Below are 16,147 nucleotides of genomic sequence, written 5' to 3'. Positions count from 1 at the left end.
CCAACTGTCACCAAATCTTTACTTATTCACTCATGTTTTGGGAATAAACTTTATTGAAATATACATACAGAGAAATACACACATTGTAAATGTATAGCTCAATACATTTTCACAGCAGGAACAGATCTGTGCAACGTGCACCCAGACCGAGAAGCAGAGCATGACCAGCAGCATGGAAGCCCCCACTCTCTGCGGTCACTGCTCAGACTGACCCCTCTGCTCCCTGCAAGGGGAAACTTGATCTTAACAACAGAGATTGGTTTTGCAAGATTCATTCATGTTGTTGGTGTAGCGGTAATTCATTTATTCTCATGGCCACTGAGAATCCCAGTGTGTGTGAATAGCCTTGTAATCTAACAGCATTTAGGGTGCTCCTGCCTGTTGGCATTGCTAATCTCACTTCTCTTTGGCAGTTGATGTTTTACAGGAAAGTTCATTTGCTTTGGACCTAATATTCTTGGTTTCTGGACTTTTTGGCAGGTATAGAAATCACCAGGTGATTGTTGAGGCTTAAAAGTCCCTGTCTACTTTTGATTACTTGTTCTCCTTGGGTCACTCAGTTTTTCTGGTTGCCTTTGTGCTGACCTTCTCTCTCTCTCTGTCCCTCTCTCCTCTTTGCTCTAGTCTTCTTCTCCACACAAGATGAAAGAGTCCAGCCCATTGAGCAGTAGAAAAATTTGTGATAAAAGTCACTTTCAGGCCATTCACAGCGAATCTTCAGACACTTTTAGTGACCAATCGCCAACTCTGGTCGGGGGGGCACTTTTGGACCAGAACAAGCCTCAGACAGAAATGCAGTTTGTGAATGAAGAAGACCTGGAGACCTTAGGAGCAGCAGCGCCGCTCTTGCCCGTGATCGAGGAGCTCAAACCCCCCTCTGCCAGTGTAGTCCAGACAGCAAACAAGACGGATTCTCCTTCCAGGAAAAAAGGTACCAAGGCTGGGGCTTCCCGGCTCTCTTTCTGTTCATAGTTTGTCCTCACTCTACACATGACAGGTCCTTTCCAAAGTTCCAAGGAAACTGAGGTAGAAAGTGAACCATGACAATGATCATGTTCAGTCTGAGCTCTTCAGCAGAATATATTAATTATCGGAATTTAGTCATAGGAAATCAGACATGAAGGAGGCCTTGAGGATCATGTAGCAAACTTCATTTTACACACTGAGGCTGCCTGCTGAGACCTGGGAGAGTTAAGTCCTTTTCAGCACACCATGGGACCCATAAGTGTGACTTTTATAAAGCTGATTATTAGGTTAATCCTGGCCACCTCTCTCCTTGCCCTGCGTTGCTTTCCAGCCCCTTACCCACTGTAATTTCTGCATACCATTTATCATGATTTCAAATGATCATTATTTTATTGATTTATTTTTGCCTGACTCCCCCATAGAATATGTGCTGTCTGAGATCAAGAGTCTTTTCTATCTAACTTGCCTTTCTCTCCTCGGCGCTTGGCGTAGTGGTTGGCACACAGTGGGCGCTCTGTGTTGGTTTAATGCACTCCTGGCTGTGTGTTAGTATCAACGATGCCAGGCCTGATCTCCATCCACCCAGCAGCTTCGTGTGGTTTTCTAGAATTATATGGACCAATTACATCATTTTCTGCTAGAAGAGGACATTTGAAGTCATCATGCCCAGTGTCTGACAATGCACAGTGTGGGATGCTTTGCCTCGGGGTATTGATGGGGAAGTGCCTAATGAAAGCTTTTATCGTTTCATAATAAGTGTAATAATAATGGTAATAGCCTCAATGCGTTTAGTGCTCAGTACACTTCAGGCACTTTACGGAGGAGGAATGAGGCTCAGCAAGTTAACTAACTTGATCCAGGCCACACGATGGTGGATGACGGCCCTGGTTTGTGGACCTTGGTGGTCTACGGTCACGTTGTACTGCCCACCATTTTCCAATGGGAAAAGTGCAGGCTGTGGCCTCCAGCGAGGGGCCTCGGTACCTACAAGTGTGACCTCAATCCACTCTTTCTCCAGCATCATCATGGAATAAGTCCATCAAAACCACCTCACCCTCAACGGTGCCGTGCCCAAACCTCAAAGTATTTGTCTAAAAAGCTCTTGCCATTCTGTTTTACCAGACAAAATAGAACACACTTGGAACTGTTGTGGTTCTTGGACAGTTTGAGTACCTGGGAACAAATCTGCACATAGTGTTTAAATGCTGTTTCTATAGATACAAGGCCATGAGCTCATTTCTAGAAGAGTGGTTTTCTGACTTGAGCCATTTGCCCTTTTAGATAAACGAAGCCGACATCTTGGTGCTGACGGCGTCTACTTGGATGACCTCACAGACATGGATCCTGAAGTGGCGGCCCTGTATTTTCCCAAAAAGTAAAATTCCTCTTAATTCCTCACATCATTTCCTATAATCTGAATATCATCCTGTGTGAGACCAGTTTTCCCTTATGTTTGATTAGAAAGTGTGCAAGACAGCTGGGCGCGGTGGCTCACGCCTGTAATCCCAGCACTTTGGGAGGCTGAGATGGGCAGATCACTTGAGGTCAGGAGTTCAAGACCACCCTGGCCAACATGGTGAATCCTCGTTCTACTGAAAATGCCAAAATTGGCTGCACGTGCTGGCACACACCTGTAATCCCAGCTACTCGGGAGGCTGAGGCAGGAGAATTGCTTGAACCCAGGAGGCGGAGGTTGCATTGAGCCGAGATCATGCCACTGCACACCAGCCGGGGCCACAGAGTGAGACTCCATCTCAAAAAAAAAAAAAAAAAAAAAAGTGTGTGAGAGAGAGGCAGTGGGAGGCTCCCATTGCCTTGTGAAATGCGCCTGCTCTGTCTATGGACATAAGGGTGTGGGTACTGGGCGGCGTCCCCACCTCTGGACAGGGGCACAGCACCAGGCTGCCCTCCCTGCAAAGCCTGAGGTCATGTTGTCCACGGTGGTCGTGGTCCACAGCCCAGTAAGTGGCAGCTGTGCAGCCCTTTCTTCCCCCAGGAGGGTCTCCCGTGATCCTGGGGACCCACCCTCAGTCCCCCTGCGATCTAGGGCAGGGCTGGCGCCTGGAGGGGAAGGGCAGGGAACAGGGAGGACAGCTTGCTTCTTCTTCAGTATATTTTAGGGGGATACAGGGAGATGCAGCCAGCTGAGAAGTAATGGTTTTCTTTCCTAAGCTAAGGCGTTTAATGTCTCTTTCCTTGTCGTGGTGCTTTAATAAACATCTGTGCTGAGATGCAGCCGTCTGCGGCTCTGAGGGTGGCCGCGTGCCAGAGCATCACTGGATGGCGATGTAGGACCCTGGACTGGGACAGTCCTCAGCCGGTCTCTGCCGCTTTTCCTCCTTCCAGCGGAGATCCTTCCGGACTCGCAAAACATGCAATCGACAACGGAGCCCGGTCAGCCAACCAGTCCCCGCAGTCGGTGGGCAGCTCGGGCGTGGACAGTGGCGTGGAGAGCACCTCGGACGGGCTGAGGGACCTCCCTTCCATCGCCATCTCCCTCTGCGGGGGCCTCAGCGACCACCGGGAGATCACGAAAGGTACCGCGGGCCTCGCGCGGGCGCCCTCTGGTGGCCGCCGGTCAGAAGGCGCAGAGGCTTAGGCTTCTCCAAGGAGTGCGTGTCAAGGCAGCTTTTCCCTTGGTTGAGGTTAATGATAGCACAGATGATAGCACCGAACTCATAATCCCGTTGTTTCTGGCTTGCAGTTAGTCGGCCTCAGAGTTCTGTGGGTCACACACGGCTCGGGCCATCGTTGTGTGTCTCCTGTGCCCCAGGCTAGCACTGCAGAGATGGCCTCCAGAGGCCTGCAGGCTAGAGGGGGTGTCAGTCTAATTAAATTAGAGGGTGTCGGCAGCGAGAGAGACGTGCGCCGGCGCCTTGGAACAGGGAGGTCTGAGTTTGTCGGAGGAGGGCTGGGAACTTTTCCCAGCTGGATTCAAAGGGCGTTAATCGGGTAGGCTTAGGTGATTCATTCACAGCACCTGCCACATTCGTAGCAATGCACTCCCAGGGCCTCCTGACAGTTCCATGGCAGGGTGTGCCCAAGCCCCCCAGTGGGTGCAGTCAGCAGTTATCAGCTGGGGACTGGACACAGTGGCCCTGTACCCCTCCCGCCCCCTCTCTCACCACTGCCTCTTTTCCATCCCCTCGTGGTAGCTGGAAGGTATTCTAGCAGGGAAGGGGCCGAGGCTGTGTACTTCTTCCCTCTACCTCTCAGGAGCCACCCCCATCTCCCCTTCCACCCAGGGCTGCCATGTGAGACTCCTGCCTCCACCCTGGTCCCTTCAAGGCTTTGGGAATTTTTTCTTCCACAAAGATTGAGACCTTTTTGTTCTCACGCCCGTGCCAGCCAGTCCTTTGAGAGCGGAAACAAGATTGTGTGCTGGGTCCCGCCGGCTCCATTCATTCACTCAGTTTTCCTAGGGCCACACATTAATACCCCGCCTCACTGTGTTTCTGAAGTCATGGGGGCTCTCTGGACACTGGCGTGAGGAGTCCCCTGGGCGTTCCCTCCCTGATATACATGAGCTGGTGGGGGTGGGTGGCAGCACTGACAAGGCTGGGCACCGTTATCTGAGTGTTATCTCATGGGGCCGGGATCTGCAGCTGTCCAGTCCTTACAGGTGAGGCCAGATCGTCACAGTCAGGAGACCCCAGGAGAGTCCCCGGAGGTCCTGATTAGGGCTCTGAGGGTGCATGTTGAAGCCAGTCAGGCTGGCATCAAGACCTAGGGACTCTTCCTGGACAGAGGAGATTCTCAGGGTCTGATGTCTGCTGGGTTTCGGTTCGGTTCAGGGTAAATAGGAGCTCCTGGGGAAGGAGTGGGCGTGGCTCTGGGCCAGGGAGATGGTCAGAACTGCGGTCAAAGCTTAGGGTACAGCCCAGCTGCCAGAGCCCGTCAAAGAACTGAGGGTCCGGGGCTGAGGTCTGGGCCTCCTGACCCTGCCACCTTCTCCTTTGCTCTGATCCTGGTGAGGCTGCCCCACCATGATGAGAACAGTGCCCTGCCTGCTTCTGATTGTGGTGGAGGCAGCCCCATTTTTGAAAGGGCCCTGTGCTTTCTATTTACATTATCAGTCCCCATGACCACCCTAGGAAGCAGATGTGGTTATTATCCCCATGCTAGAGGAGGGAACTGGGGCCTGGGAGGTGAACCGCTTGCCCAGGGTCACCCCAGTAATCGTGACTTCAGCCGAGGGAGCCTGGCTTCTGCGCCGTGCGTAGCCATGACTCTGCCTGTGCAGATGCACGTGTGTGCTGTTTTCACCCCTACTCCCTGTGTGAACGTATGTGCCTCAACTAAGGTTCACGTCCCCCAACATCCTCAGCCTTGCCCTGGCCTCCCTGCATTGCTGCGCAGACGCCGCCTTCCAGGTAAAATGGTGCGGCCTTTACAAATACATTTTATAGGACTGTCTGCACCGTTGGAATGCACAAACTCTCAGAAAACACTTGTGAGTGAGCAAATGAAAGGTAGGCCTAATTTCGAACTGAATTTTCTTTTTCTTTTTCCCTGATCCTCTGCAATTGCTGTCACAGATGCATTCCTGGAGCAAGCTGTGTCATATCAACAGTTTGTGGACAACCCTGCTATTATCGATGACCCCAATCTCGTGGTAAAGATTGGGAGTAAGTAAGTACCTCTTGAAAGTCACTTTGGCAGTAGCATGATACTGTTTCTGTTTCATGTTTTCAAATAGACCTAGACATTAAGCCTTAGAAATATATAAAATAAAGACTTTGCTACATTGCATGATTGCATTGTCTTCGCTGTGGTCAGAGTTCCATGCCAATAGAATTGGCATTATAGCTGATAGGTTCAGATAGCTCTCAGTCTTGTGAGTTTTCTTTTCTTTTCTTTTTTTTTTTTGCGACAAGGTGTAGCTCTGTCTCCCAGGCTGGAGTGCAGTGGTGCAGTTGTAGCTCACTGTAGCCTTGAACTTGTGGGCTTAAGAGATCTTCCCACCTTGGCCTCGCAAAGTGCTGGGATTTCAGCCACTACACCCAGCTCGATGTTCTTATTGACTGTGAATAGTCACACTCTGCAGTACATGGGTATATCAGAGTAGCCTACATCTCTACCGTTTTGAAAAACTTCATTATCGGCTGGGCGCAGTGGCTGGCGCCTGTAAGCTCAGCACTTTGGGAGGCCAAGGCAGGCGGATCATGAGGTCAGGAGATCGAGACCATCCTGGCTAACACGGTGAAACCCCGTCTCTACTAAAAATACAAAAAATTAGCTGGGCGCGGTGGCGGGCGCCTGTAGTTCCAGCTACTCGGGAGGATGAGGCGGGAGAATGGCGTGAACCTGGGAGGCGGAGGTTGCAGTGAGCCGAGATAGCGCCACTGCAGTCCAGCCTGGGTGAAAGAGCGAGACTCTGTTTCAAAAAAAAAAAAAAAAAGAAAAAAACTTCACTATCTGAGGGCAAGGGATATACAGGTATTTTTGCAGACTGTTAGCAAGCTTTTCTCCCTTAAGCCATGGATGTTTTACACCTAGTTGCCTTTAACTTGACACGTGGCAAGAAATACCCCAAGCACGTCGTGGTTTGGTGCAGCAGCTGTACAGTGGGATTTGGGCTGCTGGCATGTCCAACTGTCTGCCCTGCTGGCACGGCTGCTGCTGGGCCCTCAACTGGCCGCTGGGGTGAGGTGGGGGGGAGCCTCTGCCTAGGGGTGATATGGGGGAGGGCTGGGGGCTAGCAAGAGTATTGAGCTCTTTAAGGACTTCGCTGGAGTCCCGAGCTTTCCTTGACTACTTTATATGACATTGGAAAGGTTTTCAGTCTGAGCCTCGGTTTTTTGACATATATTTCATTGTTTTGTGTTAGATATTATAACTGGACAACAGCAGCACCCCTCCTCCTGGCAATGCAGGCCTTCCAGAAACCTTTGCCAAAGGTGAGCTTTAACATGAGAAAGAAAGGGGGATGCTAGAAATGATGGGTAGCTTAATCTGGGGTGGTTGGAATTTCACTTTTATTTTGGAAACTACAGAGTTAATTCCACTGTGCTCTTTTGAAGTTCATGAGGATACAGGCCAGGAGTTTCCGATCTCTCTCTTGCACCTTGCACGTGGTTGCCCCTCTTCCTTATCAAGGCAAAACCTCCCAATCATGGTCGAGCGGACCAAAGATTCCTTTCTCAATATCTGCCATGCAAGGGGTACAGGTGGAGGCTGAGCAGACAGGTGCCAGGACTTCAGAGCCCAGTGAGGACAAAGGGAGATGAGTGTCACCCTGGAAGGGTGGAGCAGGCATCAGGGTCAGGTGCAGGTGCCCTGTGTCAAGTGTCAAGTGTCAGTGTCAAGTGCTGCTCAGCCAGGAAGCCAGCCTCATGCCTGATTCTCTGAGGCCAGAGCCAGTACAGGGCCTGGACAGCTCCCAGTCTGCAGGGGAGAGTAGGTAAGTGGCCGTAGGGAGGAGTTAGGAGGGCGGTCACGCCACCTGCCAGTCTGCAGTGTTCTCATCCTACCCCAAACAATTAACTAGACAGTCAGCCTGGAGTTGTTAATTTTTTCAATGATAGATCTTCCTGCTAGATTATACGTTCTTTGCTGCAGAGACTGCCTTCGGCTTGTTTGTATCCTTTGTGCGCTTAGCAAGCTTTTCTATGGTTTAGGATGTTGCAGTTGGTCAGCCAGTTCTAACACTTGAGATTCTTGAAGGTCTAATCGGACCTTGTTGAGTCTAGGCTTGCTCCTTCCTGGGTTTGTGTATGTGTGTGTGTGTGCCTGTGCCTGTGTGTCAGTGTGTGCTCATGTGCATATGTGCATATGTGCATGTGTATGCATTTGCATGCGTGTGTGTGCACATGTATGTGTGTGCATGTGGGTATGTGTGCATGCTTGTGCAGGTGTGTGCCTTATGTGTGTGCATGTGTGTATGTGCATGTGTATATGTGTGGATGTGCACGTGTGTGCACTTGTGCATGTATGTGTGGATGTGCACATGTGTGCATGTGTGCGTGCATGTGTGGATGTGCACGTGTGTGTGCGCGCGTGTGTGTGTGTGCATGTGTTGTGTTTTGAGGACTGCAATCTCATCCTGGGTGGTGCTTTATCTGATTATCTTTGTGGACTGGGCTGAGGGCATGTTCTCCAGAGTGGTTTTTATTTTGTCCCTGCCATGGTATCCATGGCCTGGGACACATTTTTATGTCACCGTTCTCAACACTTACAAATCCGTAAGAAAAAAGGCCATTGCAATAGCAATATAGCTAAAGGATTTATTTATTCACTGAAGAAGAAATCCACATGGGCTCTGAAACTTAAAAGAAATTAGTCCTTGTGATATGCATGCTAAATCTTTCTACAAGTCAGTAACTTTTGACTCTATATATGGCATTTCTCTAATATGGAAATTATTTTTAAATGTAGAATTTGCCCATCTTATCTTTTATGGCTGTTGGGTTTTGTATCACACATAAAATGGCCCTGCTTCCCCATTTCCAAAACTTGTGAAGATAGGCCCTATATTTTCTTTTTGTGCTTTCTTGTATATGGGGCATATTTTTACAAGTTTTGGAAATTTCGAAAGATCTTAAAATCTTTCATCCATCTAGATTTTGTTTCGAGTGTAATGAGAGAGGTATTAGGAAGCAAACCAGTTTTTTTCTCAGGAAGTTATTGAATTGGTGAAGATGCTTTTTGTTTTAGGAAACAGAATGACTAAAAGTGGCTTAAGTAATGATCTCATATGATGAGGATCTTAGAGGTTGGCAGTTTCAGGCTTGATGAATTTGGGTTAGCTTCTTTGTGATTTTCTCAGCTTTTCCTTGATGGTCACAAGGTGACTGCCGTACACATCGTCTGCTCAGACTGCCGCATCTGAAATGGGAGGGTGGGGGCAGCTCTCTCACAGTTCAAGACTTGGTCACATGATCACCTCTAAAGCAGTTCTTGGCAAAGCAATGAAATGACTGTGAACGGTTTTGACCATTGAGGTGCATCCTCTGGAGTTGAGCCAGCCTTCTCCGCACGCATTGCAGCCTGATTCTTGAACAGAGTTTCAGATCTGTCAGCAAGAAAGGGGAGGCGGATGAGCTGCTCACAGGGTCTAACATGGCTACTGAATTATCCCAGGACCGTGTATTAACTAACCCTATCCTCCACTCAGAGGCAGTTACAACTTCACCCTCTGTTACATGTCTCTGTGAATTTAGATTTATTTCTGGACTTCGTTTTCTGTTCCTGTGATATGTGTCCTTGTATACCAACACTGCATTCTTTTAGTTACCATATATTTTGGTATATTTTAATACCCAGTAGTGCTTGTTCTACTTACTACTCTTCTGCCTGAGAATTTTCTGGGCTATTTTTGTTTATTTTTCAAATGAACATCAGAATCAGTTTGTGAAGGACTGAAAATACTCCTGTTTGTTTTTTTCCTTTCTTTGGCCTGCTTTCTTTTTTTAAAAAAATTGTGGTTTTGTTACATTTATGAGTGGATTTAGGGGAAATAGGGTCATTCACAGCTTTGTCAATTGTCCTATTTATGAACTGGATGTGAGTGGTTTGCATTTTAGTGCAGTTGGGTTTTCTTTTGTGTCAGACAGGGATCTTTTAAGCTACATAGTAAATTACTTATCTGTCTGCTTCCCTTAGACTGAATCTTTCAGCTTAAATCTTTCTTTTGTTACTAGCTGAGGTGTCAGCTTCTTGAAAGTTCTGTAAACTGAGGAAGGGACATTACCTAACTTTTACCTTGGTCCTGGAATTAACCTCAAGATAGATAGATATTTTATTCTTTGGAATAACGTAGAAAATTATCAATTCATATTTAATCTCCCCATTAAACCCATTTACCTAGAAGTATGAATTTTCTTTTTAATACTTGAGATTTTAAATCAAATGTACCTATTAATGCAAATGTTTAGAAATTTACACTTAGTAAAAATCTTATGCATTTTACCTTTTGTTGAAAACTGTTTTATCCTCTATCCCATATTAATCATTTCATATTTTATTTGATAATCATCATATTGAGAGTAATAATATCTTAACCAGTTAGCCACTTTAATTTGAAAACTTCCAGTCTTACTAATCACTAATGATTTCTAATGCTTTCTTTTTTTGTTGTTGTTGTTGTGTTGTATTTTATTTGTTGTTTGTTTATTCCTTTAACATCTTCTTAAGTCTTCATGCTTAAGTTACCTTCATGTAATTTTGGACGCCATTAGGTTTTGCTTCTCTAAAATTTTTAACGCACAAATAGTATGTTGTGTTTTCTCTGATTTTTTTTAAAATCTTACTTTAATTTGCATGTATGTTTCTTTTGGTTTGAATGTGCTAAGTTGATCTTTTTTTGTTCCATTATTTATGTTACCATCCATTTAAAACAGGCCACTGTGGAATCTATCATGAGGGATAAAATGCCCAAAAAGGGAGGAAGATGGTGGTTTTCATGGAGGGGAAGAAACACCACAATCAAGGAGGTAAGCCCAGAAGACAAAGCAGTGCTCACACTTAGCAAGTTTTGGTTTTGTGTAGTGAGATTGGTTTTCATGTACTTACATCAGAGAAATGAACATAGGCCCTAGTGCTGAGTTTCCATGAGCCAGCTCTGCCATGAAGTAGGGCGAGTGCTCATGGAACGTGGGGAAGGTGGGGAGGAAGGTCAGGAGCCAGCAGCATAGGCATCACCTCCTGGCTCTGTAACCATTGGGAGACTGTGGTCCAGTCACTCCCTCATGGTAAGATTTTGTCATCTATAAAAGAAGGGATTCAGCCTGGGAATTCAGTTTCTTAAGAAATTAAATATCTTCCTTCTGCTTGTGGAGACAATTTTTCTTTTTCTTTTTCCCCCCTCCCCTCCCCTCCTTTTTTTTTTGGAGATGGGCTTGCTCAGTCACCCAGGCTGGAGTGCAGTGGTGCAATCTCAGCTCCCTGCAACCTCTGCCTCCCGCGCTCAAGCAATCCTCCCATCTCAGCCTCTAGAATAGCTGGGATTACAGCCATGCACCACCACGCACAGCTAAGGTTTGTATTTTTAGTGGAGACGGGGTTTCACCATGTTGCCCAGGCTGGTCTCAAACTCCTGGGCTCAAGCGATCTGCCTGCCTAGGCCTCCGAAATTGTTGGCATTACAGGCGTGAGCCACCACACCCAGGCTGTGAGGACAATTTTAATGAGGCATACTCACAGCAGTTGACTAATTCTCTGAGTCCTTTCACTGAAATGGCATGTCTAAAGGTCCATGGCTTTGGCGTTCATGTCTATGAGTGCCTGTGATTTCTTTCAGATCGTCGTTGCCCTCTCCTCTATTTCTTGAAGCACTTGCTTTGCTTGGCTCCCAGGCCCCTGTGTCCACCTGGGCCTCCTCCTCCCAGCAGGCTGCTCCTGCTCTGGCTTAGTCACCTTTAGGAGGGTCCTCAAAGCTCATGTTAGGCCACCTTTTCTCCTTTTACTTCTTACTTTTATTTTCTGCCCATGCGATGACTCCATTTTTGTCTCCAAACCAGACATTCTTTTCTACTCCACATCCACTTATCAAGTAGCCAACTAAGCAGACATTGTCCTGTGGATGCCTCAACGTATTTCAAACTTAACGCTTCCAGAATTGAACTCATGGGATTCTTGTGAGTTCTTCCATCATTGGGGCCATAGTCAGAAAATGGCACCACTGTCCATCTGTGGGTGAGATGCATGCTTTTAGCCTCACTCCCACACCAGGTCCTATCAGTTTTCCATCTTAAATACTTCTCTGACATGTCCGTGTCTCTCCAGCTCTGCTCCCACAAATCTGCATTACCATCATCTCTCCCAGAGGTGCTTCCAGATGGTCTCTTTGCACCCATCCTCACCCTTGCTTCTTCATTCTCTGTACTGCAGATGCATTTGTCTCTTCAGGGGACTGCTCCTATTTTTGTTGCTCCTTAAAGCCTTACTGTGGTTCCCCAGGGCTCTTATAATGAAGCCTTGTGTCCTTACCATGGCCTACAGTGCTTGTGTGTTCTAGCTCCTGCCTGCCTCTTTAATCTCATCTTTGCTGTTCTCTGCTCTCTGTGCATTAGCCTCAATGGCTGAAGGTACCTTCTACCCTGGGGGCTTTGCACATGCTATTTTCATTACTTAGTATTCTGTGGACCCCTCTCCCCTGCTTCGCTTAGCTAACTAGCAGATCCAGTAGCCCTTTCCCTGCAGATGAGTCTGGTCTGCTGTCCTCTGCCTGTGAACTTTTCCTTCATAAATTTTGTCATAGTTGATAATTATGTAATTACTAGTGTGACTATTTGATGAACCTCTCCTTTCCGTCTAGACCCGAAACTTCATGAGGCAGAGACCATATATGGCTTTGATTGCTTTGGTGTTCTTGGTCTCCATATTGGACCCAGAGTAGGGGTTCAGCAAATATTTGTTGAGGGCACGCTGATAACTCTGGGAAAGTAGTATGAAGAAGCCACAGGGACAACAGTCAAGTTGGTTATTTTAATCATAAACTGCCATGAACTCTATTTATGCCATTAGTTGAAAGGGAAAATGTTTGCTGGAAGAGTTTTATCAAGATATAATTGTTCTTTGACATTTTCTGTTAGCATATCTGAGGTCTACTCATCAGTTTTACTAATCTCCAAAGGTTACAGATAAATGAGTGCAAATATATATGCTTTACACTAGAGGCCTTAAAGCATGAAGGGCCTCTCTAGTTTTCTTACTAGAGAGCAGAATGTTCTAGAATTTAAGATGGAAGTATATTTCAGTGACTTCTTTGTAGAATATCCAAATTCTCACCAGTTTGCATTAAGTGGAGTGCCGCTATAAAGTAAGGAACAGTTATGAAATTAAATATTTCTTTAAAAATCTGAAATATACTTATTTCAGTTAGATACATATTTGGGAAATAGTCTAAGAAGAAATTGCTAATAGTGATGGCTAAGTTACATGATAAATAGATAAAACATAACTGGACATATTATATCAATTATTTGTGTGGTTATAAAAAAACCTAAAGGATATTTGAACTTAGTTCATGCTAGTCATATGTTAAGACAGTCAGCCTATTATATAGTTTGTATTGTTCATTTTCTTTATTAAAGGACTGTAGATTTCCTCTCCTGACGAACGAGCACAGAGAAAGAGATTTAGTCGTTTACTCTCGGTCCCTTGGCATTTCTCTCTGGTCTCTTCTGTCCTTGGGGCCAGTGCCCATCTCCGTCCTCCTTTGCCTGCTATGTGCCTGGCTTTGTGGTTCAGACACAGTCTTCTTTAATCCCCATGGCAGCGTTAGGAGATGGAGAATTTCACCCGTTTCACAGATGAGGAAGCGAAGTTCTGAATAGTTAAATGACTTGACCAAAGTTTGTAAGCAAGAGAAACAAGACTGGGCCCAGGCATTCTCTTAGAAATCCAAGGTTCTTTCCAGTACACCAACAGAGGATTTTCTATTAAGAGTATGTCATCTTGGAAAACAAGAAAATGCTTTCACATCTTCCCCAAGCAAAATATGGTACAAAAATATTTTCAAGCGTTTCTATCAGCAATTACAAGAAAATATTTTGAAAGGCCCCCGGAATCCAAGCAGCCCTTGATCAAGCATTTGCATAAGCTACAGTGACGATGGAGTTTGGTTTGGTGCCACAAACACTTATGGATAACAGATTCGTTTCTGTCAAAAATATTTCTTCGTTTAATCGTACACTTCTTAGCAAAGGAGAGATCAGGACCCACCGAAACAAACACAGCCAGAGCCTCCTGGGCGATCGCTAGGGTGGGCGTCATTGGGGAATGGTCTACCTTTAGGGGTCCTGCCTTAAGGAAACCCATGGGAAAACACCAGCTGTCTGCAAGCCCCTTCTCTGTGGTACTTCTGTGACTCTTTCTTTTCTTCTTTTCTAGGAAAGTAAGCCAGAGCAGTGCTTGGCTGGCAAGGCCCATAGCACCGGAGAGCAACCGCCGCAGCTCAGCTTGGCCACCAGGTGCGGTAGGAGGCTTCTTGGGATGTTTGCAGCCCCTTTCCGCATCCAAGTTCGTGGCGTGTGCTGCCTGGATGCAGATAGGGTTCCCCACACGGTTCCAACTCTGGCTCTGTGATTCACTTGGTGACCTGGAGCAATTTATTTAACTTGGTTCTCCCATGAGCAAAATGCATGCAGTTGCTCCCTTAGATAGCTAATTTGCAAAATAAATGTGAGCCTTTAGTGAGATAATGTAACTAGAGCATTTCTCATGGTCCTGGCGTGCAATAGTCCTTTATACACAGATTATGATGATGACAATAATAACAGTGAGAATAATGACAGTGATGACAGGAATAAATAGTAGCCCTAACAATAATATGGAAATAAGTTTCACTTCTGAAGGAACTTGCCTTTCTCTGTAATTTAAATACTGAACAGGACTTACGTTGATACTTTTAACATGGATTCATCTTCACTTGGCATAGGAGAGGTTAGATTTTGATGATACTGATCCGTATTTGTGGTGTTTTGTCTTCAGGTTAATCACTTTGTATGGGATTGGAGGTGACTCTGAGGACAGTCCCGTTATACACTAATTATGATGGTGGCATCATATACTGACACTGAATGATTTGCGCTGTACCATCTTTTACTTATTACTTCATGTTTACAGTATTCCTGTGCTTAACAAATCCAGGATTCCATTTCTTATTGAGCGGACAGAAAGTGCTAACAGATTAATTGGGGCCAGATCCACATCTTACTCATTTTTGTATCTTGGAGGCCACTGCCCCACAGAGTAGTCGTTTCCAAAGTGTTGCTCAACCGTCACTGAACCACTGAGGTTTTCTCCATGTGTTGTTGATTTATGGGAGAGGCAGGCGTGGATTTCCATTCCTCTGAATCTCGGCCATGGCTCTGTGTCTTAAACAATTTTACATCTAGGATTCTTTGCTACAAACAGAAACCCACGTGGGAGGCAGGTGGGAAACGATCTGATTTCTTTATTGTTCTCTGTGGAGAAGAACAGGGTGGAGACGAGTGTGCGGGACCTGGTAGGGGTGAGTTTGAATGTGACTGTGAATGGCCTGGCTCGCTCTCGCCTGGGATGCTCTTGAAACCTTTCCGTTTCCCCTGGTGGTGTCCCAGGTGCCTCCCCCTGACTCACCGCTGGTCTGTGCTTCACAGGCACAAGAAAGAATGGGAAGGCACCAGGGTATCGATATTTCCCAGCTGGGAATTCTGAGTTTGGCTGTGAGTGCGCTTGGAAGGGAGAAGGCAGGTGTGTTGAGGATGGAGCCCAGGCCAAGAACGTGCCACCCTCTGAGCAGCCAGCATGGAAAGCAGACATTTCAAAATAAGTGGTTGTTTACTGCACAAGCTGTAGCGGAAGCAGTCGACATTGGAGTCAGGCAAGTGTGGTTTGGAATCCCAGCTTTGCTCCTCGGTAACCATTGGACCTTGGGGAAGCTCCCTGACACATCTGAGCAAAGGTGCCAGTGCCACCGTCAGTGCCCAGACAGGCTGGGATGGAGCTGGCCTGGAGGCTGCATGGGAGGCACGCCACCCCAAAAGAGGCACACAAACAAAGATGCGAAACTGCTTGCTCTCAGCAACTTAAACCAACTTAAATAGCTACACTAGAAATGCCCCGCTTTCCTGGAATTCATTTTAACAACCTTCTCTGTCTTGGCAATAATTTCTAAACACAAGAGGTAGCACAGAGCAGGATGTACAGCAGGGACCTTGTCCAACAGCCTTCAGTGTGATCTTTGGCAAATTAATCCACCTCTCAGCGTCTCCATCTGTGAAATGGGGTTAAGAATAACACTGATGCGGTAGACCCCATCTCACTGGGTCTTCGAGGCAACCTCATGAGAAAATGATCCAGAGTGCAGAAACCAGTTGGGGAGGATGGCTCTGTGGTCACCTGGAGGACATGCGTTCAATCCCAAACCATACAGTTTCTGTTGGCTGAATGCAGGATGTCTGCCAAATCCATCCTGCCCTCTGGCAGTGCCCAAGGCTGTGGGAGCCCATCTCTTGCATTAGCGTGACCAGGATGTGAGACATGGAGTCAAAGGAGATCATTTTGGAACTTTTAAATTTAATGACTGCCCTATTGGATTTCACACTTGCATGGGGCTTGTAAGCCCTTCGTTTTGGCCAATTTGTCCCAATGGAAACAGGTGTATTTACCCAATGCCTGTACCCCAATTATATCTAGGAAGCAACTCACTTGCTTTTGATTTTACTGGCTCATAGGCAGAGGGGACCTGTCTCAG

General features: G+C 46.6%; 1 protein-coding gene across 13 annotated transcripts in view; it reads left to right on the top strand.

The window, feature by feature from the left end:
- Positions 1-16,147, top strand: part of LPIN1 (lipin 1) — a 116,916-nt gene that overhangs the window by 71,190 nt on the left and 29,579 nt on the right. For 11 of the 13 annotated variants that reach the window (XM_055377513.2, XM_063696056.1, XM_063696057.1 and 8 more), the window contains 7 exons: positions 625-931; positions 2,248-2,341; positions 3,313-3,503; positions 5,505-5,598; positions 6,797-6,866; positions 10,308-10,400; positions 13,801-13,880. In XM_055377513.2, the coding sequence (XP_055233488.2) occupies positions 625-931; positions 2,248-2,341; positions 3,313-3,503; positions 5,505-5,598; positions 6,797-6,866; positions 10,308-10,400; positions 13,801-13,880 (929 nt within the window). Of the gene's footprint in view, positions 1-624; positions 932-2,247; positions 2,342-3,312; positions 3,504-5,504; positions 5,599-6,796; positions 6,867-10,101; positions 10,180-10,307; positions 10,401-13,800; positions 13,881-16,147 lie in introns of all 13 variants that reach the window. The other 2 variants (XM_031007973.3, XM_031007979.3) reach the window with 1 other exon arrangement.

Source organism: Gorilla gorilla, chromosome 12 (assembly GCF_029281585.2).
Source record: "Gorilla gorilla gorilla isolate KB3781 chromosome 12, NHGRI_mGorGor1-v2.1_pri, whole genome shotgun sequence".
Taxonomy (NCBI): Eukaryota; Metazoa; Chordata; class Mammalia; order Primates; family Hominidae; genus Gorilla; species Gorilla gorilla.
This window is presented reverse-complemented; position numbering and strand designations above follow the sequence as displayed.